This window comes from Garra rufa, chromosome 6 (genome assembly GCF_049309525.1).
Source record: "Garra rufa chromosome 6, GarRuf1.0, whole genome shotgun sequence".
Lineage (NCBI taxonomy): Eukaryota > Metazoa > Chordata > Actinopteri > Cypriniformes > Cyprinidae > Garra > Garra rufa.
In genome coordinates, this window is record NC_133366.1 from 34764193 (window position 1) to 34791336 (window position 27144).

General features: G+C 36.1%; 1 protein-coding gene across 1 annotated transcript; it reads left to right on the top strand.

Moving 5' to 3' along the window:
* Positions 1–720: 720 nt before the first annotated feature.
* Positions 721–26077, top strand: rfc1 (replication factor C (activator 1) 1). The gene is made up of 24 exons (XM_073842324.1): positions 721–833; positions 1398–1505; positions 1671–1737; positions 2353–2457; positions 2551–2858; positions 2941–3015; positions 3387–3464; positions 6693–7034; positions 7221–7328; positions 7460–7639; positions 7798–7902; positions 11913–12300; positions 14318–14427; positions 14630–14744; positions 14859–14947; positions 16996–17133; positions 17556–17651; positions 17753–17851; positions 17966–18120; positions 19431–19548; positions 19841–19986; positions 20099–20312; positions 20515–20697; positions 25289–26077. Exons 1-24 carry the CDS (start codon positions 831–833, stop codon positions 25382–25384), a joined length of 3426 nt encoding a protein of 1141 aa, XP_073698425.1. The 5' UTR covers positions 721–830; the 3' UTR covers positions 25385–26077.
* Positions 26078–27144: the final 1067 nt, after the last annotated feature.

A 27144-nucleotide genomic window follows, 5' to 3' on the forward strand; every position in this document is an offset into this window, starting at 1 on the left:
TTTCGGTAGTAACAAAAGGGAACACATAATAATAATAAACCTTGTGTGTGTGTGTGTGCGTGCGTGCGTGTGTGTGTGCGTGTGTATGCAAGCTAAAATGATGTAATGTGATTTGCTCCCTACTGAAATTGTGCTGAAAGTATACTTAATTATCAGCTAAGATATTTATTTGTGTATATTCAAACTAATGAATCCTTAACTCTAACATCATGATCAACTTTTCGCATTTTACAAAGAAAAACTAGATTCAAAACACATGCATATCTCATAAATTACACTTGAAATATTGTTAAAATGTAATTGTTGTTGATTTACCCATGAAAAAAATTACAATAGCAAAAAATGTATTTACAAATCTTAATAGGTCAATATATAACCCTTCTAATTAAATTATATATTACTGTTCCTGTGAGAATTTTTGGGAAAGGATGCATATTCCAAAACTTTCTAAAAATACAATATGAGAATTAACTGCAACTGCATACAATTGTTTTGGGAAAAGATTTTTCAAGACGTTTCCAACTCTGACTTTGGACCAATTCGGTAGAATGGCCCATATAACAGCTGGTGTTATTCCAACAAATAGATAGAACATCATAATTTTCACAACGTGGAGTATCACCACCATAAAAAAACAACAGAAGATATTATGAAATGTTTTGGTGTCACGCATTGAGCACATTCTGCTCCGCGCCTGTCTCTCCCTCCATCTCGCGTCATCACGCTGCGCCTGCGAGTTGAGTATCATTGGCGCCAAAGAGGATTGGAGAAGCACTACTGTCCCGCATATTGTCAAAAAATAAAGAAACGCTATTGACACATGCTTAAAAATGGTGAGTCACCTTATTAATAAACCATCTATAGAAATAACAACACAATCAGAGACGAGCTCAATGCGGCAGATCATGCTGTTTGTCTAAAGAAAGAGCTGTTAGCTCCAACTTGCTGCAGCTTTTACGTATTAGTTAATAGACTAGAGCTACAAAAACAATAAAACATGCAATTGCAAAGGCTATTATTTTGGCAGTCCAGGTTTCCGTCCTTGGCTCTGACGAGTGCATTGGTTTACTTTTTGTTCATGCAGCAGGCATTTAAAGTTAAGTTAACCATAACGATTAAGATCGACTGGCTGCCAATAAACAGTTCATTATGAGCTGCTGTGATAATACGTAACATTACATTACAGATGTTTACGTTTTGGTCTTAACGAATCCGCTTCCTGTTTGTTATTGTCAACTTTGAAATGTAAACATGCAACAGAACAAACTCAACCTGTGGTTACTATGGTACTTGCTCTGCATATCCTGTTTAGTAGCTTATGCCATTATAAAATAATAATAAAATTACTTATAATGTCATTAGTACATATTTTTTTGTAATTCACCTGTTCATTTCAGGACATCCGGAGGTTTTTTGCATCTACCAAACCTGCGGCCCCCAAACCTTCGAATGGAAGCACCAGCACGGATGAAGAGCCGAAGAAGAAACAGAAATCAAAAACTAAGGTAGAACAGCAGTCTAAATGTCATTGAATTCAAAGACAAATATACAGGGATGTGATTTGTACAGAATCTATTCATATGAGATGCCATTTACAATGTAGTTTAATTTTTATATTCTCTTTCTTTACATGAATTTGCATGATGATGTTTTATACATGCACTTTTTAGGTCACGAGTCCCATATCTGATGAGAAACCCTCTGGAAAACGAAAGAAAAGAGTCATAATTGATTCAGGTTCACAAACTGCATTTTTCAAATATTATTAAAATTATGAAGATGATCATTATGATCACAATTGTGGTTATCATGTACTTTTTAAAGGAACATTCCCCTTTTTTTGTAAATAGGCTCATTCTCCAACTCCCCCCCGAGGTAATAAGTTGAGTTTAACCGTTTTGAAAACCATTCAGCCGTTCTCCTGTTCTGGCGATATCACTTTTAGCATAGCTTAGCATAGATCATTGAATCCTATTAGACCAATAGCATCACGTTCAAAAATGACCAACGAGTTTCCATATTTGTCCTATTTAAAACTGGACTCTTCATTCATTCTGGCGTAATAGTCAAGGAAGTTTGCATGATATTACTGCGCATTGAATGCGATGCTATTGGTCTAATAGGGTTCAATGATTTATGCTAAGCTATGCTAAAAGTGATATCGCCACAACAGGAGAATGGATTTGAAATGGATTTCAAAATGGTAAAACTCAACTTATTAACTCAGTTGGAGAATGAGCCTATTTCCAAAAAAAAGTGGAGTGTTCCTTTAAACACCTGCTGTAGATGGGAATCATACTGATGATAATGTCACATTATTTTAAGAAGTTCTTCTTTCTCATCTTATCTTAGACTCTGAGGAAGAGAAGAAAAAGGAGAAGAAGACCAAGAAGGCCACTAAAGAGTCTGAAGCCCCTACAGTAAAGAAACACCCAGTAACTTACGTGTCTGATTCTGGTGAGGGAGTCAACAAATGAATGACCGCATGTACAATATAATCCTATGAATCCATGAATGTGACATGTAGATAATAATTTATATTATATTCAGATTCTGAGGATACTTTCATGACACTGAAAAAGAAAACACCAAAAGAAAATGGAACGGCTAAAGGCAAGAAAGAATCAGATTCAGGAAAAGCAAAACAGGCGAAAGTCTCATCCAGTAAATCCCCGACCAAATCCCCAAACACGATCTCAAAGGGAGGGGTGAAAAGCTCTCAGCCTACCATCTCCCCAAAGACTGGACCAACGCCACCAAAACAGACGCCCATCTCAGTAATGGCCTTCTTTGGGAGCTCAAGTGTTCAGAGGTCAGACAAGAAAATGGTGGCCACTCCCAGCACTAAGAGGAAAGCAGTGAGTAGAGAAAGTTTATGAAAGTGTATTTGTGCTTTAAGTGTAAAAAAATTCGAATTCATCGCTGTTTGGTTCTGTCCAGCCCACACAGGAAACTGATGAGTCACTCAGTGATGAAGCCATTGCAAAAGAACTTCAGATGGATAAAGACATGGAGGTTGGTTCAGGACACAAGGCGCATGTTCCTGTGTTCATCAGAATTTGGTCATATCAGAATTGTATGATATATGTTCTTTAATCAATGAGAATTAAAGAGTTGAATTATGATTCAGAATTACTAAAATGAATTGAAATAAATGTCAAGCACAAGAGATTTTACATGCGTATCTTCGTAACCATGGGAACCAGGAATATTCCAATATTTTTTCTTTTTTCAGAATAAAGGCTTATTCAGAACATACCTTAATTAGAAAATGTTGCATGCAAATGTGGTCACTGTTTTTCATAGCTAGTTTATTATCATAGAAAAATGTTGTATTTTTTATATGTATGGACTTCTAATGCAGAACCTGTGTATTTTTGTGTTAGTTGGAAAAGCAGATCCATGAGGATGAGGAATTTGCAAGAACATTAGCCATGCTGGATGAAGCTCCCCTACCCAAAAAGGTTTGTGAGCAGAATTTGTTTCTGTATTTTGTTTCTGCATCTCCTTCAGATTTAAACATACATATTACAGTTTTTTACAGACGCTAGGACACGTTTCTCAATACCTAGGTCACTTTTGCAAAACTCTTCACACAATTCTCCTAACCGACTTTCAGCTTGGCAAAGCAGTTCATTTCACATTCAAAATGCACTACAACTACCAAAACACTTTATTCAGGTCTCAAATAAACTCATTCTTCCAGAACACTAGCAAAGGTTGACATCCGACAAACAAACTTTGTCACCCACAAAACAATGAGCTAAAAAACACTAACAACATGTAGCATTACACAGTGTTTTCTTGTGTAAAACAAGGACACATCTCTGTTTATAATTGCAATATATATTGTTTATAAGTGCAATATATGTTACTGGAATGAATCAGACATGATGCAGAATTCGTCAATATTTTATGTCGTTTATTTATTTTTATTTGGGTCCATGTTTACATCACAATACAAACCTATTCAGCAGTTGTCTCCTTTTGTAATGAAATTGAAAGAGTAACACCTGTGTCTCATCTACAATGAGAATCAGCTGTGGCTGGTTAAACTGCATTTTTAGATTTGAAATATGTTTCAATAAAATATTGCTGTTGAATTTTGCTGTCTTATTCAGTTTTGCATTATGTTATTGTTTTGAACATAAGTTTAACAAAACTGATGAAAAGAGTGTGTAAGCACGTGCAAAATGTCCTGTACGCAGGGCCGCTGCTGGCCAAATGGGTGCCCTAAGCAAAAATTTACTTTTGTGCCCCCTACCCCAAATATTACGGAAGTAAAAATAAAATAAAATAATAAAAAAACACCTACTATAGGGGCCAAAATAGAACTTTATTCAAATAAAAGTAAATACACAAATAAATTGTATCATTTATAAATTACAATTGTAGCTCTACAGCAAAAAAAATAAAAAAAAAATAATAATAATAATAAAACTAAAATTACGCTTCAAATAAAACTTTTAAAAATGTGAAATCTTAATAAAATAAACAATAATAAACTGAAATAAAATCAACACTGTCATCTGCTGGAGCTTTCCAAAGTTCAAAATTTACAATAAAGCAGACTTTGACAATAAAGCAGACAAGGGTTATGATGTCCACATATTTTTGTTGAGGAAATGATAGGAAAGATTTTGTGGATATTTTAAATGTTTGGTCAATATTAAACAAGGAATTTGATCATCATGTAAGTGTAACAACTGCATTTACCAGGCCTTTGGTGCCCTTTTCAGGCATTTCTATTAAAATTGTAATGTAAACTGTTAATTTTGTATTAGATTATGTATTTTAACACTGTTATTTAATGACACCATATGGTCATTATTAATCAATAATCATAATTGCCTCTGTGTTTTAATATAATGCATTTTAAGTCACTGTGTTTACTTAGATCTGCTTGTATTCATATTAAGAAAGATGCGTTAGTCGTGAAATTATTACCGTTGACAGAATAAAATAAAGTTTCACAGTATTATGAACGCACCTGAAAGTGATGCACGGGCTTCATCTTGGGCTTTTTTTTTTTTCTTTCGTTTCTCGGCGCCGGACTGTTGATGTCTCTTTCCAGGACCAGGCATATTGTTCATCAATTATTATCATCATTTTTGGCCAAATAGGCAGCCGTAAACAGAGGTGAGGGCGCGTCGCGGCGCAGATGCTGCGCGTCATCACGTGTGCTTACTAGCCTACTCTGCGCTCACCGTAAAATGCAATATATACGTTTATATTTTTATATTTTTGTTTATTTGTATATGTATATTATTAATATTAATTTATTATTATAATATATAAAAACGATTTTTTTTTGAGCAGCTGGGATGGTGCCCCCTGGGAGTTGGTGCCCTACGCAGACTGCGTACTCTGCGTATAGGGAGCGGCGGTACTGCCTGTACGTACAAAGATTTTTGGCAGTTGTGTCTGAGTGAGAAAAGAATTCATGAAATTTGAGAGATGTAGTCATTGAATGCATTTTGTGCCAAAACAATGATAATTGATCCTCAGTTTAGCCCACATAGACTTCTGTTGTGATCACTGTGTGAAGAGTTTTGAAAAAGTGACCTAAGTATTGAGAAATGTGTCCTAGCGTCTGTAAAAAACTGTAATCATTTTTATCTTAACTATGTATTTATTCAAAATACATTAGAAATTCAAATAAATTTAAATTGAAAATTGTTTGGTATAAAAAAAGAACAAATGTTGATTAAATTAACTAAAAAAGTAACCGTATTATGAGTAATTATTCATAATTATAACAAAATATTTAAACAGGTTTGCTCTTTAATAGTATTTAAAAAATATTGTCTCCAAAGTCATGTGGTGCAGCCAGCAAAGAACATGTACACTACCAGTCAAAAGTTTTTGAACAGTAAGATTTTTATTTTTCTCTTTCTCTTGTCTTCTACTCACAAAGCATGCATTTATTTGAACCAAAGTACAAAAACAGTAAACTTCTGAAATATTTTTTACTATTTTAACATATTTTGAAATGTTATTTATTCGTGTGATTTCAAACCTGAATTTTTAGCATCATTACATCAGTCACATTATCCTTTAGAAGTCATTTTAATAGTCTAATTTGGTGTATAATATTAATAAACATAGATGAATAGAAAGTTCAAGAACAGCATTTATAAGAAATAGAAATCTTTTGTAACATAAATATCTTTATAATCACTTTTGATCAATTTAAAGGAAAAAAAAATATATATACTGACTTTTGAATAAATATGTACAAGTTTTTGAATGGTATGGTTTATAATGTTACAAAAGCATTTTATTTCAGATAAATGCTGATCTTTCTATTAATCAAAGAATCCTGAAAATGTACTCAACTGTTTTGAAAAATATTGATAATAATAACCATGTTTTTTGAACAGCAAATCAGCATATTAGAATGATTTCTGAAGGATCATGTGGCACTGAGGACTGGAGTAATGATGTTGAAAATTTAGCTTTGATCACAGGAATAAAATACATTTTAAAATATATTTAAATAGAAAACAGTTATTTCAAATAGAATAAATATTTTACTGTTTTTGCTTTACTTTGGATCAAATAAATGCAGGCTTGGTGAGCAGAAGAGACTTCTTTAAAAAACATAAAAAATCTTACTGTTCAAAAACTTTTGACTGTTAGTGTGTTATGTTGTTAATTTTTATTTCATTTATTTATTTTTTGTTTCTTAGGCTCGGGTGGACACTGTCTCCCCCTCCAAGAGCAGCTCTCAGGCAATTGCCTCAGACACCAAACCCAAAAAGGAGTCCCCTAAAAAGAGTCCTGTGAAGGCCAGCTCCAAACTGGCGCAGATGAAAAGGCAACAGGAAGAAATTGAGGAGAAAAAGAAAAAAGACAAGGGTGAAAAGCAGATCAAGATTTCTCCTAAGAAAGAGCCAATCTCACCAACTAGCTCAGAGCGGGCAGCTACACCCAAAACAGGAAGTGCTTCCACAGGAATGGCAAAATCAAGGACCTTTTCCACACCTAAAAGCGACGGTGGACCTAGTAAAACCTCACCAACAAAACCAGAAGTATATCATTTGTATATGTTGCCTAATTTAGGTTTAATTTGTTAAGTTAAAAGAGAGTGTAAAATATTTGGTTTTATGTTTAATGCTTTTCACAATATTCAAAGCAGATTCACAAAAAATAGGGCAATACCTTGTTTGGCCTTGCTAGTGAGCAAACTAAAAGCTTCCCTGTGTCTGTTATTTCAGAATACAAGTCCTGAGGACCTAGAGAAAAAACGGGCAAATTCTTCAGCCTACCGTAACTATCTGAACAGAGAAGGACCACGAGCACTGGGGTCTAAAGATATACCACAGGTAAAAGCACCTAAACGACTCCTGTTGTCAACCGAAGGCCTATTGTCTTATTGCTGTTTATGATTATCTTTATGGAATCAAATTATACTTATCCTTTATACCGCTTGAAAAATGTTACGTGTGTGTTTTAGGGAGCAGAGAACTGCCTGGAGGGTTGTGTGTTTGTGTTGACCGGTGTGTTAGAGTCTATGGAGAGGGACGATGCTAAGTCACTAATAGAGCGATATGGCGGAAAAGTCACAGGAAACGTCAGCCGTAAAACCACTTACCTTGTTCTGGGACGAGACAGTGGAGCCTCAAAGACTGAGAAGGTCTTAACATTCATGATTTTTTGTAGCATGTTATTGTTTCTCTTTTGAACATGAGTGTTGGTTCTCCATGTTTCTTTTTCAATATATTTCTAATTTACCCTTTTATTGAATTAAATGTAATTATTGTAATGATGTGTTAATGTAACTAATGTCCTTAGGCGGAGAGTTTAGGCACTAAGATCATTAATGAAGATGAGTTGTTGGAAATCATAAGAACAAAACCAGGCAAGAAGTCTAAATACGAGATTGCGGCGGAGGCAGAGGTACGGCAACTCATATCAATCCTCCTGTTTTTTCATTTGCACTCATTGCACACTAGGGCTGCACGATATAACTAAATAAAATCCATATAGTGATATGGCTTAAAGGGATAGTTTCCCCAAAAATGACATTTTTGTCATTCATTACTTACCCTCATGTTGTTCCGAACCTGTAAGAAAGCACAAAAAGTATTCTCGTAGCTTCGTAAAATTACGGTTGAACCCCTGATGTCACATGGGACTATTTTACTGATATCCTTACTACGTTTCTGGGCCTGTAAACAGTTTCAGTTGCTTTGCTGTCTATGCAGGGTCAGAAAGCTCTCGGATTTTATTAAAAATATCTTAATTTGTGTTCTGAAGATGAACAAAAGTCTTACGGGTTTGGAACGACATGAGGGTGATTAATTAATGACAGAATTTAAATTTTTCATATCGCAAAGGCTGTAATCAAATTAAATATGTGCCAGCAAAAAAGCTTTAAAGGTGCCATAGAATGGAAAACTGTATTTACCTTGGCATAGTTAAATAATAACACTTCAGTAAATGGACATGACATCCCATGAGTCTCAAACACCACCATTTCCTCCTCCTTATATAAATCTGATGTTTGCAAGAGACCACCGAAAAATAGGTCAATTCCAACATAACACCGACTATTATGCAATATTCCCGATCGATAATAGTTACGCCCCCAATATTTGCATAGCCCAATCATCAGTAACGTCAGTACATCAGTAAAACAAGGTGAGCCACTGAAGGGACATGATTAGCTTAATGCTAGTCCTAGCCTGTACATAAGATGTTACTTACCACATAAACGGAGAGATGAGTGCACTGATGATGGCCAATGATTTACAGATCCTGAGCATCACTAAAGCATCAAAACTTGTGTGGTAAGTCACATTTTGGTGCAGTATAACGTTACACAGAGCACATGCATCACAGTAGTGAGAGAGAAAAATGTTACGGATTCAAAACGGCAGATTCAACAAACCGCATATTAAAAGCGGCTAGAGTTAAATAAATGAAGCGGCCGTAATTAAATATTTATTTCCTCCATGTGTTTCTTTACAGCTGTGTGAGCGAACCGCTCTGTGAGACAGCCAATCAGAGCAGAGCTCCTCATTATTATGCAGGAACCTTCCAAATAAGGCAATAACAGAGCATTTCATTCTAGGGACAAATCCTAGGTTGTAAATGGACCTGTAAAACCATTTCTGCAGATTTTTTGCCCTTACCTAAGCCATATACCTTCTATGTAGATATCAGAGAACAATTTAAAATATTGTTTCAATGCATTTTATGGCACCTTTAAGGTTTAATACAGGTGTTCCCAAAAGTGTTTGTCAGTTGAACCCTGTAGATGTAACTTATATGCTTAAAGTACTTCCTAACTTCTTCTTGTTAATATTGCAAAAATATAACACATTTGCATGTTAACAGTTCTCTAGTTAATTTCCCCCCCCCCCCCCCAAAATGATGTATATATGGCTGCAAGACGTGGACCAAAAAAATAATATTGTGATTATTTTGTTATGTAGTAATCTGAGCTGCAATATTACATTTATTTTCATATGAAAATGTTGTATGTTGCTACTGCTGAGACATCCACTCACAAAGAACAAGGACTAATGCTATTGGAAATAGTTACATTTAAAGGTGTTCACATTTGGCTTTACTCTTTGCCAGAACTGAATGATGGTATACATTTGAAAACTAATATTTATGTCTTTAAATTGTTCACTCTCAAATATTCAAGCCCTCAAGTTTTTAACATCAAATCCTCAAGCTTTTATTTGGTGCAGTATTGGTGAATTTCTAGAAATGTTGGCAGTTATGCAAATGTGAATATAAATAAAGTGAACCTGGCCCACATTGTGTTCCCAAATGCACACTCAGCTCACAGCACTTGCAGATTTAATTTGTGAGAAGCAGTATTCACTGTTAAACGCTCTGAAAATACAGTATTATAAGCTTTAGACATGGAAATGAAATGAAATGTAAATGAAGTGTCAAAATGTTCTAATAAAATGTATTTATCTATCTATCTACAGGTAAAGTCAAAAGTTTACATACGCCTTGCAGAATCTGCAAAATTATAATTATTTTACCAAAATAAGAGGGATTATTCAAAATGCGTTTTGTTTTTATTAAAGACATTTCAGATATATTTTTATTTAAGATATTTCACATAAAATGCGTTTACATATAGTCCACAAGAGAAAATAATTTAAAAATTATCCTGGTCAATCTTTTCACAATGAGGACAACTGAGGGACTCATATGCAACTATTACATAACATTCAACTCACGGATGCTTCAGAAGGAAAAACAATGCATTAAGACCCAGGGGTGAAAACTTTTTTAATTTGAAAACCAGGCTAAATTTGACTTCTTGTGGGATACATGTATCTTCTGTAGCTTCTGAAGGGCAATACTAAATAAAAAATATGATATTTAGGCTAAATAAAAAGCATCTTCATTCTGTTCAAAAGTTTACACCTCTGTCTCTTAATGCATCGTGTTTCCTTCTGGAGCATCAGTGAGCGTTTGAACCTTCTGTAAAAGTTGCATATGAGTCCCTCAGTTGTCCTCTGTGTGAAAAGATGAATCTCAAAGTCATACAACCATTGTTAGAAAGGGCTCAAATACACACAAAATTCTGAAAAACCAAAGAATTTGTGGGACCTGAAGGATTTTTCTTAGGAACAGCAGGCAGTTAAACTGTTCAGGACAAACAAGGGACTTATGAACAGCTATCACTAAACAAACAAACAAACAAAAAAGCTGTGGATCATCCAGGTAACAACACAGTATTAAGAATCAAGTGTATGTAAAGTTTTGAACGGGGTAATTTTTCTAAATTATAAACTATTATTTTCTCTTGTGGACTATATGTAAACACCTTTATGTGAAATATCATATTTAGGTCAGTACTAAATTCAAAATAACATGCATTTTGTATCATCCTTTTGCAGATTCTGCAAGATGTATGTAAACTTTTGACTTTTTTTGATTAAATTTTGTAATACGTATACTCCCATTCTGAACCCCCAATTTTCCCCAAAAAATATTTAGTCCTAAAAGAGTGGTTTGTACACAAAGTTATTTATTTATCTTTTTTTCCTGTTTTTATTTTTATACGTAGATAAACTCTTTAACAAAATCACCTAGGGCTGGGCGATTAATCGAAAAGTAATCGAAATCGACATTCAGAACCTATAATCGATCAATTTTCCAGGTCAATTATTTCAATTACTTTCCCTTTAAAAACACTACTGCGTGTGGAGTCACGTGACCCCGCTCCGTTACGTTACGTTATTCTGCCAACATGTCGATGGAGAGCTTAAGCAGTATTTATACAGTAAAAAGTATTTACAAGATATACAAGAGTAATTTTATTTAGAAGAGATACTGCTTATTTTCTACTTTTAATATTTATTATTATTTTATAAATAATTTATTTTGTTTCCAAAAGTGCAAGTTATTTATTTTCACTAATTTAAGAAAAATGTGACTTTTTGTTTTAAGCAATGTGTGCTTTAATTTCAGTTGTTCAACACTGATGTTCAATAAATAATCATAGATAGTAGATAGTGTGTGCACCCTTCATTCAAATAGCTCTCACTTGTAATATGTGAGCATATTTACTGTGCAAAACTTGTCAGTGAACTATGAGGGTAAAAAAATAAATATTATTTAAATATAATTTTATTAATGAATAAAATAATCGTTCATTAATCGTAATCGGGTTAAAATGTTCAATTAATCGAGATTTTGATTTTAGGCCAAATCGCCCAGCCCTAAAATCACCCTAGTCAATAATTATTTCTAAATATAGCTTTTAATGTCATCTGGTCAAAGTGTCCTCTATATTTTAATATTGAAATATGTGTTGGAAAAAAAAAAACTAAATATGTCACTTTTATTTTATTTTTTTGTGCTGCCTTACAGCACACACTGGAATTTGTTTGAATTTACATGCTGTCTGTCTACCCTCTGTATTACAGAACAAATCCTCTAAAACAAGGACTCCAGACCCTAGAGGCAAACGCACTCCTCCATCCAAGAAGGCCACACCACAAGGGCCCAGCCCCAACAAGAGAAGCCCTTCAGCGGGGAAGTCTAAGCCTGGCTCTGCTTCTAAATCTGGAACACTTGGGACTTCTCGTTCAGAGGTCAAAAAGAGTTTGAGCTTTGATCAATCCAAGAGAGCATCCCCTGTATCCCACTCTACCCCTGAGAGTGAGGGTAGCAGCCTGTTGTGGGTGGATAAGTACCGCCCCCATAGTCTGAAGAACCTGATTGGGCAGCAAGGGGATCAGAGTTGTGCTAACAAGCTTCTGCGTTGGTTACAGAACTGGCATAAACATCAGAGCGGCAATACAAAAGCACCACGTCAGTATTTAAAGTTTGTTCCTACAATATATTTGCAGGCAGTGAATATCTGGGTAGTTATATAACCTATGATAATCAAGGTTGGATTTGTTGTTTCAGATGGGTTGATTTGGAGTTTAGCATGTCATGCTACTGAATCTGGTTAATTTCATGTCAACTACCCATGTTTGGAATGGCATACTACTAGTATGCAAGGTCTATTTGCAACAATGACCTGCTACATTTTCCAAAGCATGCATTGAATAACCAGAGTATACCGTTTCCCATAATGCAGTGTGCAGGTTAATGGTGCATAATGTTTCACATACTAATTTTTAACAGCAGTATGCACTTCGCAGTGTACAGTCGTGACCAAAAGTTTTGAGAATTGCATAAATATTGGAAATTGGAAAAGTTGCTGCTTAAGTTTTTATAATAGCAATTTGCATATACTCCAGAATGTTATGAAGAGTGATCAGATGAATTGCATAGTCCTTCTTTGCCATGAAAATTAACTTTGCCATGAAAATTAACTTAATCCCGAAAAAAACTTTCCACTGCATTTCAGTGCTGAGATCATTTCAGTAATCGTCTTGTTAACTCAGGTGAGAATGTTGACGACCACAAGGCTGGAGATCATTATGTCAGGCTGATCGGGTTAGAATGGCAGACTTGACATGTTAAAAGGAGGGTGATGCTTGAAATCACTGTTCTTCCATTGTTAACCATGGTGACATGCAAAGAAACGCGTGCAGCCAATATTGCGTTGCATAAAAATGGCTTCACAGGCGAGGATATTGTGGCTACTAAGATTGCACCTAAATCAACAATTTAGGATCATCAAGAACTTCAAGGAAAGAGGTTCAATTCTTGTTAAGAAGGCTTCAGTGTGTCCAAGAAAGTCCAGCAAGCGCCAGGATCGTCTCCTAAAGAGGATTCAGCTGCGGGATCGGAGTGCCACCAGTGCAGAGCTTGCTCAGGAATGGCAGCAGGCAGGTGTGAGCGCATCTGCACACACAGTGAGGCCAAGACTTTTAGAAGATGGCCTGGTGTCAAGAAGGGCAGCAAAGAAGCCACTTCTCTCCAAAAAAAACACCAGGGACAGATTGATCTTCTGCAAAAAGTATGGCGAATGGACTGCTGAGGACTGGGGCAAAGTCATATTCTCCGACGAAGCCTCTTTCCGATTGTTTGGGGCATCTGTAAAAAGGCTTGTCTGGAGAAGAAAAGGTGAGCGCTACCATCAGTCCTGTGTCATGCCAACAGTAAAACATCCTGAGACCATTCATGTGTGGGGTTGCTTTTCATCCAAGGGAGTGGGCTCACTCACAGTTTTGCCCAAAAACACAGCCATGAATAAAGAATGGTACCAAAACACCCTCCAACAGCAACTTCTTCCAACAATCCAACAACAGTTTGGTGAAGAACAATGCATTTTCCAGCACGATGGAGCACCGTGCCATAAGGCAAAAGTGATAACTAAGTGGCTCGGGGACCAAAACGTTGACATTTTGGGTCCATGGCCTGGAAACTCCCCAGATCTTAATCCCATTGATAACTTGTGGTCAATCCTCAAGAGGCGGGTGGACAAACAAAAACCCACTGATTCTGACAAACTCCAAGAATTGATTATGAAAGAATGGGTTGCTATCAGTCAGGATTTGGCCCAGAAGTTGATTGAGAGCATGCCCAGTCGAATTGCAGAGGTCCTGAAAAAGAAGGGCCAACACTGCAAAAACTGACTCTTTGCATAAATGTCATGTAATTGTCGATAAAAGCCTTTGAAACGTATGAAGTGCTTGTAATTATATTTCAGTACGTCACAGAAACAACTGAAACAAAGATCTAAAAGCAATTAATCAGCAAACTTTGTGAAAACTAATATTTGTGTCATTCTCAAAACTTTTGGCCACGACTGTATACTGTGTAGTATGCTCTTCTGACCATACTTAATGTGTTTATTCTATTGCACTATGGAGGCTAAAATTCCATTTAACCAATTTTCATTGTGTTTGTGCCTCTGTCTTTTGGGAAGCAGCCAAATTTGGAAAGTTCGGAAGTAAAGATGACGGTTCTGGATTTAAGGCTGCATTGTTATCTGGGCCTCCTGGTGTTGGGAAGACCACTACTGCTGCTCTCGTCTGTGAGGTCAGTTCATTCTTACTCGTAATCATTTATAAATTAACATTTTGTTTGACAGTTTCAAAAAAAGCCTAGATAATCGTTTTAAAGTGTTTAACAAGGGATCAAGAATTAAATCATTAGTGAGTGATTGTAAACGCAGTGTGTCTGTTTTTACAGTTTCATTGCGTTGGTTAATTCGTTAATGGAGTTCCATATGTGTTTGTAGGAGTTGGGTTACAGCTACGTGGAGATGAATGCGAGCTGCACCCGCAGTAAGAACAGCTTAAAGGAAGTGATCGCAGAATCACTCAACAACACGAGCATTAAGAACTTCTATACCGGTAATTAGTTTAATTAATAGCTAATTAATCTGGTAGCATCTGTGAAATGGCTTGGAGTGAAACCTCAGTGATTATAATGTAAACACTGTATGTTTCTGTGTTTGATGGTGTCAGGTGCATCTCAGACAGTGAGCAGTAAACATGTCCTCATAATGGACGAGGTTGACGGGATGGCAGGAAATGAAGACCGAGGAGGAATACAAGTAGGCATACACACATAAACACACACACACACACACACACACACACACACACACACACACCCACACACTCTCTCTCTCTCTCTCTCTCTCTCTCTGTCTTTCAGTTGCATTATCTGTCTTTACCAGAGGTGGTGCTCAAGGAGCAAAAGTGGACTAGATGGTGTTAAAATCCTTATGTGCACTGTGGCTGTGTGTAGATTGGAGCATATGCTTAAAAATGACTGATTATTGCACAGTATTTGTTGTATACTGCTGACATTTTTTACAAATAGACCAATTTGGAGTAGACCTCACAGTTACGTCACATGCGGCTGTGCACATTGTGGTGGCAGAAAAACACTAATGACAAGTGGAGGGAAACAATTTAGAATCTATGGAATGAGATTAAAAATGTATTATTGTGCCTTTGGATATCAGAAACAGAATGCAATTCATTTTTATAGAATACTTTCATCAAAGACACCATTTGAAACTAAACACACGTTTTAACGGGCAGACTATGGATGAAATTTGCTGTGATAACTCTACTTTTAAAGCATAAGTGTCGGCTTGGACCACAAAAGCAGTCGTAAGGGTCAGTTTTTTGAAACAGAGATCATATGAAAGCTGAATAAATGAGCTTTCCACATATGTATGGTTTGTTAGGATAGGACTATTTGAAAATCTGGAAACTCGGAGTGTAGAAAAAATCTAAATATTGATAAAATCGCCTTTAAAGTTGTCCAAATTAAGTTATTAGCAATGCATATTACTAAAAAAAAATTAAGTTTTGATATATTTACGGTAGGAACTTTACAAAATATCTCCATGGAACATGATCTTTATATCCTAATAATTTTTGGCATAAAAGAAAAATCTCTAATTTTGACCCATACAGTTAATTTTTGACTATTGCTACAAATATACCTGTGCTACTTAAGACTGGTTTTGTGGTCCAAGGTCACAAATTTGATTTAAACAATAGGTTTACATAATATTCACATATGCAGACATTGCATTAGCCCTACAGTTATAGCCTGAAATACTGTTTAAACCTATAAGATTTTACATAACATTTATCTCACAATTCTGCCTTTTTTTCCACAAATGCAAGTTTATATCTCCTAATTCGGACTTTTCTTACTCGATTTAACTCAACAATTGCAAGTTTCTCAATTCTAAGGGGGAAAAAAGCAAGAAGTGTGGGATATAAACTTTTAATTCTGAGCCGAGGGGAAAAGAGAGAATGACAAGTTGATTTTTCTTATCAGAATTGTGAGAGATAATCTTGGAATTGCAAGAAAAAAGTCAGCATTTTGAAATGTAAATTCAAAATGACCTTTTGTAATTATTTTATTCCATGGCTTTCATAGACTGATCCTATGAAACTGTAATTTTCTGCCACCAGACAGGCCCTGCCCACAAAAAAAACATATACATACATATATATTGTATGTAACAGTTGCCAATGTTCCACAATAAATGTTTCAAACTGTAGTATGCTACATATGTCACAAGATCTCATCAGATCACACTGTTGACTGTAAACTCTCTTTCATTTTTGAGTGCAACATCTAAAATTTAATCAACAACTGATAAATACAAGTCTTTGCCTTACATTTTTCATCTATCAATAATCCATTACACTCAAATGTACATCACAATACATAAGATAAGATCTGTTCTGTTTTTATTTAATCCCAAATTTAATTCAAAGAGTGCAGTCATGGTTGAGCATTTTTATGTTAGAATTGTTTTCTCCACGTTTTTTCGAGTTTTAATCTAGTTTTGGCATCCTTTTCTTTCATCACACTGGAAATGAAGGTCAAGTCGTAGCAATTTGGGATACAGTAATGCATGCAGTATGCTCTGTTGTATACTGTTCATTTTATAGTAGTAGGTATTCTGTGCATACAAAAATGTACATACTGTGTGCAATTTATAGACTATAGTACAGTCTGGGTAAGAGTATGATAGGATGCCATTAAACTGGTACATGTGCACACCAGTGTTTCCAGTGTCATTGAGACTCTTCTTGACTCTTGTGTTTTGCCCTTTGACTCAAACAGGAAATGATTGGTCTGATAAAACAATCAAAGATACCCATTATCTGCATGTGTAATGACCGCAATCATCAGAAGATCCGCTCGCTGGCTAACTACTGCTACGACCTGAGGTTTCAGAGACCCCGTGTTGAGCAGATCAAGGTGCTCACTAACATTTGAAATGATTCAATCAATGTTTTATATGCATTTTATGTCATTTTTATGTTTTTGATTGGTTGCACATTTGCTTCTTTAGTTAATGACCTAGAAATAGTGCAGAGTCTTAGGTATTTAAGTAATTTTTGCATGATAACTTTTCTGTTTTTCTTGGATTTAAAAAAAAAAATATTTGAAATATTTATTTCCAGGTTTAAACAACCCAGGTTTTATTATGTAGTAATAACAGTAAATTATGCATTATTACAAGCAACTATAACATAAACCCTATAGTAGTTATTACTAGTTATTACTATAACACTGTAACCAGGACATCTTAACATAAAGTGTAAAAAAAAATCTTATTTTAGTCAATGTCACACTTATTGCGGTCAAAAATAATTAAGCTTTTCTCTTTGTCCAATCAGGGGGCTATGATGTCTATAGCTTTCAAAGAGGGTCTGAAGATCCCACCCCCAGCACTTAATGAAGTCATCCTGGCGTCCAATCAGGATATTCGTCAGGTATGATATTAATAAACAAATCGGTTGTCTTTATCACTAATTCAGTGTTTACTATAGCAGCCTGTATTAGCACTGTACAGTGATTGTGTTTCTTCTCCTAGATACTGCATAATCTGAGCATGTGGTCTGCTAAAGACAAAGTCATGACCTATGACCAGGCCAAAGCTGATGCTAACAATGCTAAGAAGGACATGAAACTGGTACATATGCACACTTTCAAATAAATTATACAATACACACTGTACAATCATCATGCATTGATGATGAGTAGACTGTACAGAATGGCAATATCTGTGTGTTGTTTACAAATGCAGGGTCCATTTGATGTCTGTCGGAAGGTGTTTACTTCGGGAGAGGAAACTGCCCACATGTCTTTGATTGACAAATCAGACCTTTTCTTCCATGATTACTCTTTAGCACCACTATTTGTTCAAGAAAACTACCTGCATGTCCGACCAGCTGCTGCAGGGTAGGTTTTAGACTTCCACACAAGGACGATTTTCCAAAAATTTTTACAGTATTCAATATATATATATCTCTATTTTTGCATTTCTTGATAATTTAAAAGGTGATTCTTGCTTGCTTTCAACGAAAAAGACATGACCGAGATAAAACAGCTATTGTTACAAAGTACATACAAAATTGGGCTGGGTAAAAAAAATAGTGATTTTTCGATTATAATTGACTTTCATTTTTACAAAATGATATTGATTCTTAAATCCCATTAATCGATTAGCCTGTTTTCAGTTCATAAACGCAACATTGTAGCACACCTCCTATCAAATAAATCACTATAAGCTTTTTGCTTTGTTACTTTTGATTCAAAACACAGTCTCAGATTTCAAATTCTGTCCGTTTTATTACAGTATTCAAACAATAAATGTGATTTTTAGCACTGTTTAATTCGGAGTGACAGATCGCTGTAGCTAGACCTCTTATTGTTTTCTTATCACATCAACACAAAAGAAACATTACATTCATTCAAACATTTATAATTAGGTACTGATATTGAAATATAAAAAATTTGTTTAATTTTAGTATTAATTTTACAGTGTAGATTGTACATAATCAATTTTCAGGTTTGCATTTGCACTTAATGTACGGATATATTTTCACATATGTGACCCTGGACCACAAAACCAGTCATAAGGTTAAATTTGACAAAACTGAGATATATACATCATATGAAAGCTTTCTATTGATGTATAGTTTGTAAGGATAGGACAATATTTGGCCGAGATACATCTATTTGAAAATCTGGAATCTAAGGGTGCAAAAAAATCAAAATACTGAGAAAATCACCTTTAAAGTTGTCCAAATTAAGTTCTTAACAATGCACATTACTAATCAAAAATTACATTTGATAGGTTTACAGTAGGAATTTTACAAAAAATTTTAATGTAACATGATCTTTACTTAATTTCCTAATGATTTTTGACATAAAAGAAAAATCTATAATTTTGACCCATACAATGTATTTTTGGCTATTGCTACAAATATACCCCAGCGACTTAAGACTGGTTTTGTGGTCCAGGGTCACATATTGACTTTGGAATGACTATATACACAATTTTCCCTAATTTTGTCAACAAAATTATTGCAATTATTTCTTTAATTCTCAATGTATGAACCAGCCATAACACACAATAACATTTGGCAGCTTACAGATTGTATCTTGTGCACCATGTATTTATTTTATAAAACTTTACAAAAAAAAAAGTCTGTTCTAACTGCAGATAAAAGCGTTATGGTATATTTGCGACATTTGATGTTTTTCAGGGGCAATCAGAAGAATCATTTGGTGTTGCTGAGTAAAACAGCAGACAGCATTTGTGATGGCGATTTAGTGGACAGACAGATCCGCTCCAGACAGATGTGGTCTCTGCTTCCCACACAGGTAACATACTTTCCTGCCATTATCTTCTCATCAGCGTTGACCAACAAATCCTCAGTCAACCGCTTTGATTGCTGTAGCAACAGCGATATAATCAAGCCACTGAAGTGGCCATTTTCAAAATGACATTTTCAAGGTAGAAATGATGAATTCCTGCTGCAGCACTGACTTGTAACACATTACAAAATCTGTTCACATAGGTCACATAGGTGTTTTTTACATAGATCAGTTAAAACAAGCCAAGGTTTTTCCTAAATCATTGCATGTTTTTTTTTTTTTTCTTTTTTTTTTCCAGGCGATTTATGCGAGCGTGTTGCCGGGGGAACTGATGCGGGGGTATATGAGTCAGTTTCCGACCTTTCCCAGCTGGTTGGGCAAGTTCTCATCAGCTGGCAAACACAGCCGCATCATACAGGAGCTTGCTTCACACATGAGCCTAAAGTGAGAAAACACACATAAACACTGTTTCTCACATTTTCTTCCTTGTCTGAAGTATGAACTCTTTAAACCACGCTTTTGCTTCCCTTAAATCTTGCCTCTTCTCATCCTGCAGAACGTTAAGTAGCAAGGAAGCAATAAATCTGGATTACTTGCCATATTTGCGCTCAGCAATATTAGAGCCTCTTCAGTCGCAAGGTGCAGAGGGAGCCAGTCAGAGCGTGACGCTCATGGATGATTACAACATCATCAAAGAGGATGTTGATAACATGATGGAGATCAGCACATGGGGCGGACAGCCGGATCCGTACTCTAAACTAGACTCAAAGGTGTGTGTGTGTGAGAATGTGTGAATGTGTGAGCGAAATGTAGAGTTCTCCTCCAGGACAAGAAACCGGTGGTCCAGCTGACAGTTCATTGCTTTGACAGATGCCTAATCAGTCTGAGTTAATTGTTTTAACTGTAAAACATCTGGAGGTGCTGTATGCCACACTTTATCCCCATCAGCTCTGTTTTTTTTTTTCTCTGCAGGTGAAAGCTGCATTCACAAGAGCCTACAATAAGGAATCCCATCTTACACCGTACTCTTTACAAGTGGTTAAGAAAAGCCGGAAGGGTGCTGTTGACCCTGAGCTTATGGGAGAGCTTGATACTGAATCTCAGGTCCAGGAAGAAGAAGAAGATGATGGGGTTACCGCAGATGCAATGATCAAGGTAGATATCAAAATAGATTTCGGTTTTATAATCATGTTGACCTCAATAACATATGTGACCTTGGACCACAAAACCAGTCTTAAGTAGAACGGGTATATTTGTAGCAATAGCCAAAAATACAATGTATGGGTCAAAATTATAGATTTTTCTTTTATGCCAAAAACCATTAGGATATTAAGTAAAGATCATGTTCCATGAAAAATCTTGTAAATTTTCTATCATAAATATATCAAAACTTTTAATTGTAATATGCACTGCTAAGAATTTAATTTGGACAGCTTTAAAGGTGATCATCTCAATATTTTTTTTTTTTTTTTTTGCACCGTCAGATTTTAGATTTTCAAATAGTTGTGTCTCGGCCAAACGTTGTCCTATCCTAACAAACCATACATCAATAAAAAGCTTATTTATTCTTTTTTCATTCAAATCTCAATTTCAAAAAATTTACCTTATTGACTGGTTTTGTGGTCTAGGGACATATATAATTTGGAGAACACTTAAAGCAGGGGTTTTCAACTCTGGCCCTCGAGGTCCACTTTCCTGCAGAGTTTAGCTCCAACCTTGATCAAACTCACCTGCCTGTAACTGTCTAGTGGTCCTGAAGACCTTGATTAGCTTGTTCAGATGTGTTTGATTAGGGTTGAAGCTAAACTCTGCAGGAAAGTGGACCTTGAGGGCCAGAGTTGAGAAACCCAGACTTAAAGGGTAAGTTCACCCCACAATGTAAATTCTTTGATCGGTTACTTACCTTTATGTTTTTCCAAACTTAAGACTTTTTGTTCAAGTTTGAAACACAAATTGAGATCATTTTAATGAATCCTGAGAGAATTCTAGCATCAATGCATCCAGAACCTTGATGCTTCAAAATGTTCATAAAGACATTGGAAATATAATCCATATGCATCAAGTTTAAATAGTTCACCCAAAAATGAAAATTCTGTCATTAATTACTTACTCTCATGTCGTTCCAAACTCGTAAGACCTTCGTTTAGGTGCACATTTAATATAATTATGCACTTTTTTTGTAAGATTTTTGTCAGCCATGTTGTGACATTCTGTTGAGCAGTAAATGTAATGAAAAGATTTTATTGGAATAGTCACCCAAAAATGAAAATTCTGTCATTAGTTACTCACCCTCATGTCATTACAAACCCGTAAGACCTTCATTCATCTTCGGACCACAAATTACAACTCTGACCCTGCGTAGACAGCAATTCAACTACCATGTTTAAAGCCCAGAAAGGTAGTAAAGACATTGTTAAAATGTTAAATAGTTCACCCAAAAATGCTAATTGTCAGCATTTACTCACATGTTTCTAAACTGTGTCTTCCTTTGTTTCTTGAGGGGAAAAAAGTGACGTTTTACAGAATTTTGACTTTTTTCCCATACAGGAATAGAGATTCAAGCTTTTAAGCATAAAAGTACAACAAAAGTCATTCATATGCCTCATGCTCTGTATTCCAAATCCTTTGAAACCACTGTGACCTGTTCACAAAGTCATTGAGTTGAGAAACTTGAGAAACAGATCTGTTTTTAAGCATCTTAAAATGGCTGCTTTTATGATAATTTTGCATTGGTTTTGAGGGTAAGCAAATGACCTTTTAAAAGGTGAACTATTTTTTTAAACACTTAAAGTTTGTTGCAAGTGCTAAAGTTTTGTCACAGAATCCTAGCCCACAGAATTTAAACAATCTTTTCACTCATTTTAAAAGTGCTTTATGTCATTTGACTGTACAAAGCATAAAAACACCATAATACTTTCACGTGTATTTAGGAATTTAAGTTCACATACTTATTTCTCAGAAAAACAATGCAACAGCCAGTTATTCTACTTTAAAAATGTGCATTCTGTGTCTGTAAATTCACCCACTGCCAGTTAAACCAATAGTTTTTTGACACCCTGGGTTGCCAGTTGGTGGAAAACAGCGTATTGAAACCATGGAAGGCAGCGAACAAACTGGCTGTGATCACAGATTCTACACAACATAAAAAACCTTGCCATCAATCGAAAAAGCTGTAAGAAAAGAGGCATATTAAAACATGGATAAATCAACACATAAACTCCATTGTCAGTTGACCATTCACAAAGACCCGCCCCCCTTTGTTACTGTTGCTTGTCCGACAAGCCATCTGCTCTCACACAGTGAAAAATACACTGTTGAGCAAAGAGAAAACTGACAACATGCTTACAGACAAGACAGAGTAGGTTACTTTAGTTATGGAGCAAAGTCTCAGCCTTCAAATTTGGTCATTTTTTTTAAAAACTCAAACAATAAATACTGTTTTGTCGCTCTTTAATGTGTCGTGACCAAGGGGCAACCTCCCGCTCTCTCTATTGAAACCAACACGGAAGTGTCTTAAAATGCAATTCATCGACTGGCCGCTAGAGACTGGCTGCAAAAGAGAGTCAGTCCCATTGACTCCCCATGTTAAAATGCCCAACTTTACAGCAGAAAAAAGTATGTTTACAGCCTGGTTCAAAAAATGGTTTTGGTCTATATAGCTAGTTTTGCCCTTCATGTCAACTGTGAGGGGGGTGAATTTTTTTATAACTCATCCATTTAAGTTATATTAAGCCTTAAAGTTCAGCATAATTAAGGGCGTGGCCATTTGAGTGACAGGGGGATTGCCGCTGCTGTCACCACTGTCGCGCTAGGCAGGCGTGGTTTCAGCAACCAGCTCCACCCACGTCCCGCCTTTTTGCCCATTTTTGATTATCCGGGAGTGACGCGCGGTGACGTGATTCCAAGATGGCGACGGCCGAATCCCGCCCACAACAGGCTTCAAAATAGCGCTTCAGAATCCTACGGGTGACGTCACAGACACTACGTCCATATTTTTTACAGTCTATGGTCGTGACAGATCGCTGTAGCGCCTCAATTCAAGCGCCACAGGAACCGATCATCTCTTCCTCTTTTAGTATGAAATAAACATGAATGAACATGCAATATCTTGTTTCAGCTGAGGAAAGATGTCAATACTCACCATTTTTTCAAGTGGTAAAATTCCACCAGTGTTAATCTACTTTCTTGTTTGGTTTCTTTGTTGGACAAAATGGCAGATTTGGCATTGTGATTGGTCAGATCGCCTGTCAATCAATGTACTCACCCCCTTGTCATCCACAATGTTCATGTCTTTCTTTCTTTAGTTGTAAAGAAATGATGTTTTTTAAGGAAAACAATTTAGGATTTCTCTCCATATAATGGGCATCTCAGACAAGACAAGGCGAGCATTTGGGGTTAAAAAGTATATAAATTGTCAATTTGTTTAGAAAATAACCGATCGTTTTCTTCCTCGTCTGGGATCGTATAGAGTCCTTTGAAGCTGCGTTTAAACTAGGGATGCACCGAATCCAGGAATCTTGGGCTTTTTGACGGAGTTCGGTTTCCGCCGAACCTTAGATTTATTTTCCACTGAAACCGAACCCTGGACTTGCACTACGACGTCACACGGCCGTTGATTACGTGAAGGTGTTTAGGCTACATGGGACCCGTTCGAATGTAGTAGGCTGTAAGAATCTGAAAATGGAACTCGTAAGCAAAAAAAGTTTTGTTTGGCAGTACTTTCAACCAAAAGAAGGCGATTCAAGTCGAGCTTTATGTTCAATTTGCAATGCCAATTTGTCTCGTGGTGGCAAGAACCCTAAGCAGTACACAACATATCGCCGATGTTAAAACATTTGCGTCTAAGGGGCCGTTCACATGTCGAGCCTAAAAACGTGTGGAAAACGCTAGGCGCGCCACTTTCTTCCTTGTCAACAAAGCGCTCGGGCGCTTGCGCTCCGGAAGCATCTGCCGTTTCTAAGCAACCATCAGCTGCGCTCTAGTTCCAAGCTGCGGAGCGCTTGCTGCATTCTGAAAAGTTGAGATGTTTTTATCTCGATGCGGCGCGGACGCGCCTGGAAAAAACGAGCGCGTCGCTTCCATTATGCGCGCTCAAAGCCGCGCGTCTACATTTAAAATAACGAATTTGAGCGAGTATTTGAATACGAGTTTTGCATGAAGGAATCTACAGACAGCAGCCAAAATGCAGCAACTTCAGGTACGGCAGCTGGACAGTCACAGCTAAAAACGTGTAATTAAGGATGCGAGTAGGATTCGGTATTCGGTTTCGGATTCGGCCGAATCTTAAACAGTGGATTTGGTATTCGGCCGAACCCAAAAAATCTGGATTCGGTGCATCCCTAGTTTAAACTGCATTTTGGAAGTTCAAACTTGGGGGCAGTAAACATATCCATTATATGGAGAGAAATCCTGAAATGTTTTCCCAAAAAAAAACATAATTTCTTCACGACTGAAGAAAGAAATACATGAACGTCTTGGATGACAAGGGGGTGAGTACATTATCTGTTAATTTTTGTTCTGGAAGTGAACTACTCCTTTAAGAGTGTAATACTTTCAGCTTTTGTACACATTTTACCATGTGTAAATTTATTCTGTACAATGCCACATTTACCTCAAAAATAACCATGGAAAATGCAAATACAGTCTGCATATTCCATCAGGTCCTATATATAGGCAAAATTTTATAATAAATCATTCAAAATGCTACACCATTATTCATCTGCTTTCTGTTTTTTAATTCTTACAGCAGAAGAAAGCTAAACCAGCAAAAGACGTCAAACAAGAGAAAGCAGGGGCGTCTGGGAAGGGGAAAGGCAGGGGTAAAGGAAAGGCCACGAAGTGAGATAAACATAGCAAGGAACGAGACAGAATCCCCTCCTCTCCCTTTCTCTCTCTGTTTTCACAAAGATGTAAGTGGCTGAATGACATCAGCTCTATAAACAGAACTTTTTGGTCTGTGAGTCATACTTGTGCACTTCCTGAAAGCCATCACTCAGCTTAAACTGCTTTCAGCAGAGCGGACACTGCAGGGACCAGGAGCTGGGGGGTGGACAACACATTTTCACTGAAGTTATTGTATAGTTCACAATTCATCAAGCCTATCAGACTTAACACATGCATCATACTGTTAACACGTGGCTTTAAAGCTATATTCATCTCATAGGTAAATAGTATTAAGGGCACTTAAAGTCACTGTACTTGTGTAACCCTCATGACAAAGTACACAAGTATTGTAATATGTTAGCTCCAGTTGTTCACAATTAAACATGCACACTCTCTCCCAGACTTGGATACCAACTGTACTTGCTGCGTGTCAGCTAGCGACCACACATGGTGTAAATATGGATCTGCCATATTAGCTCTTTTCCCTTTGTTACTTAGAAGACTTGCAGATAAATATATATATATAAATAAGCATTTTCTTAGTGTTTTCTATGGCCGTACTTTTGGATACAGACTGATATTGTAGCCTGAAGATTCTGTAAATGACTAAATGTGTGCGATTCAAAAATTAAAACAAGAATTATGTCGTAGAGATGTATTGTGTTTGCTTGTTATTATCTCCATGGCTTATTCTGCTTGATGATGCAGATCAGAAGAATTGATTTAGATGGTGGCAACCCAGAATGGTAAAAACAGCTAAATTGTACTGTAATTGCAGTTATATATCTGGGTAAACGGGTCGCTGCACAGCTCCAGGTTTTTTTTTTTAATTATTCATTTGCAGTATTACACATTCAGCGCTTACATGAAATAGACAGTTTATAATAGGCAATATTTACTGCAATAAAATAATTTATTTTGTAAATTTACAATAGAAAAGGAAAAATCTATGAGCTGATGAATGTTGATTGTCATTGTTAAAGGACAGTATACAACATATACAGACATAATTATACAGATGCAATAATGGTTCATTACCGAATTGCAGTCAGAAAGTATTCCTATATATTAGTCTAGTTTAAAATAGTTATTTGCGTGATTTATGACAACCTAAACATGTAACTGAACCACACTTACGAATAACTATGCATGATGTGAGCTCTTAGTGCTAGCCATGCCAGTTATATATCTTCATGTAACTCACATCGAAGGCTGAAAAGTGAACATTAATGGTACAAATCTGTAGTGATGCAATACAGTACAAAACAGCTGATATGTATATGTAAAAGAATCACAGTTTAGCACAGTGGTTCTCAGCTTGAAAGCAATTGCGGATCATTTGCCAATACTCCATTAATATTGGCACCTTTGGTAAATGTGAAAATAAATCTGCATTGTTAATGTTTTTCATTCAAAAAATTTACCTAATTCTAACCTTTCATTGAGGTAAAACAATTGAAAGTGAAAGTAGGAAATGTTTTTCTCTAAGGGAAGTTTGCCACAATTATTGGCACCCCTATAAATTCTCATGAGTAAAATTACATTAAATTAAATTGCCCAGCCATGACTTACTGTTCCACAAACTTATAAATATGAGGAACAGCAAGGCCAAATTCCCTTAATTATCCATTACAAGGAGTAAAACCAAAGAATATAGTTCTAAAGTGGCTGTAAGAAAATAGCTAAAGCATTGAAAATCCCCATTTCCAACATCAGGAC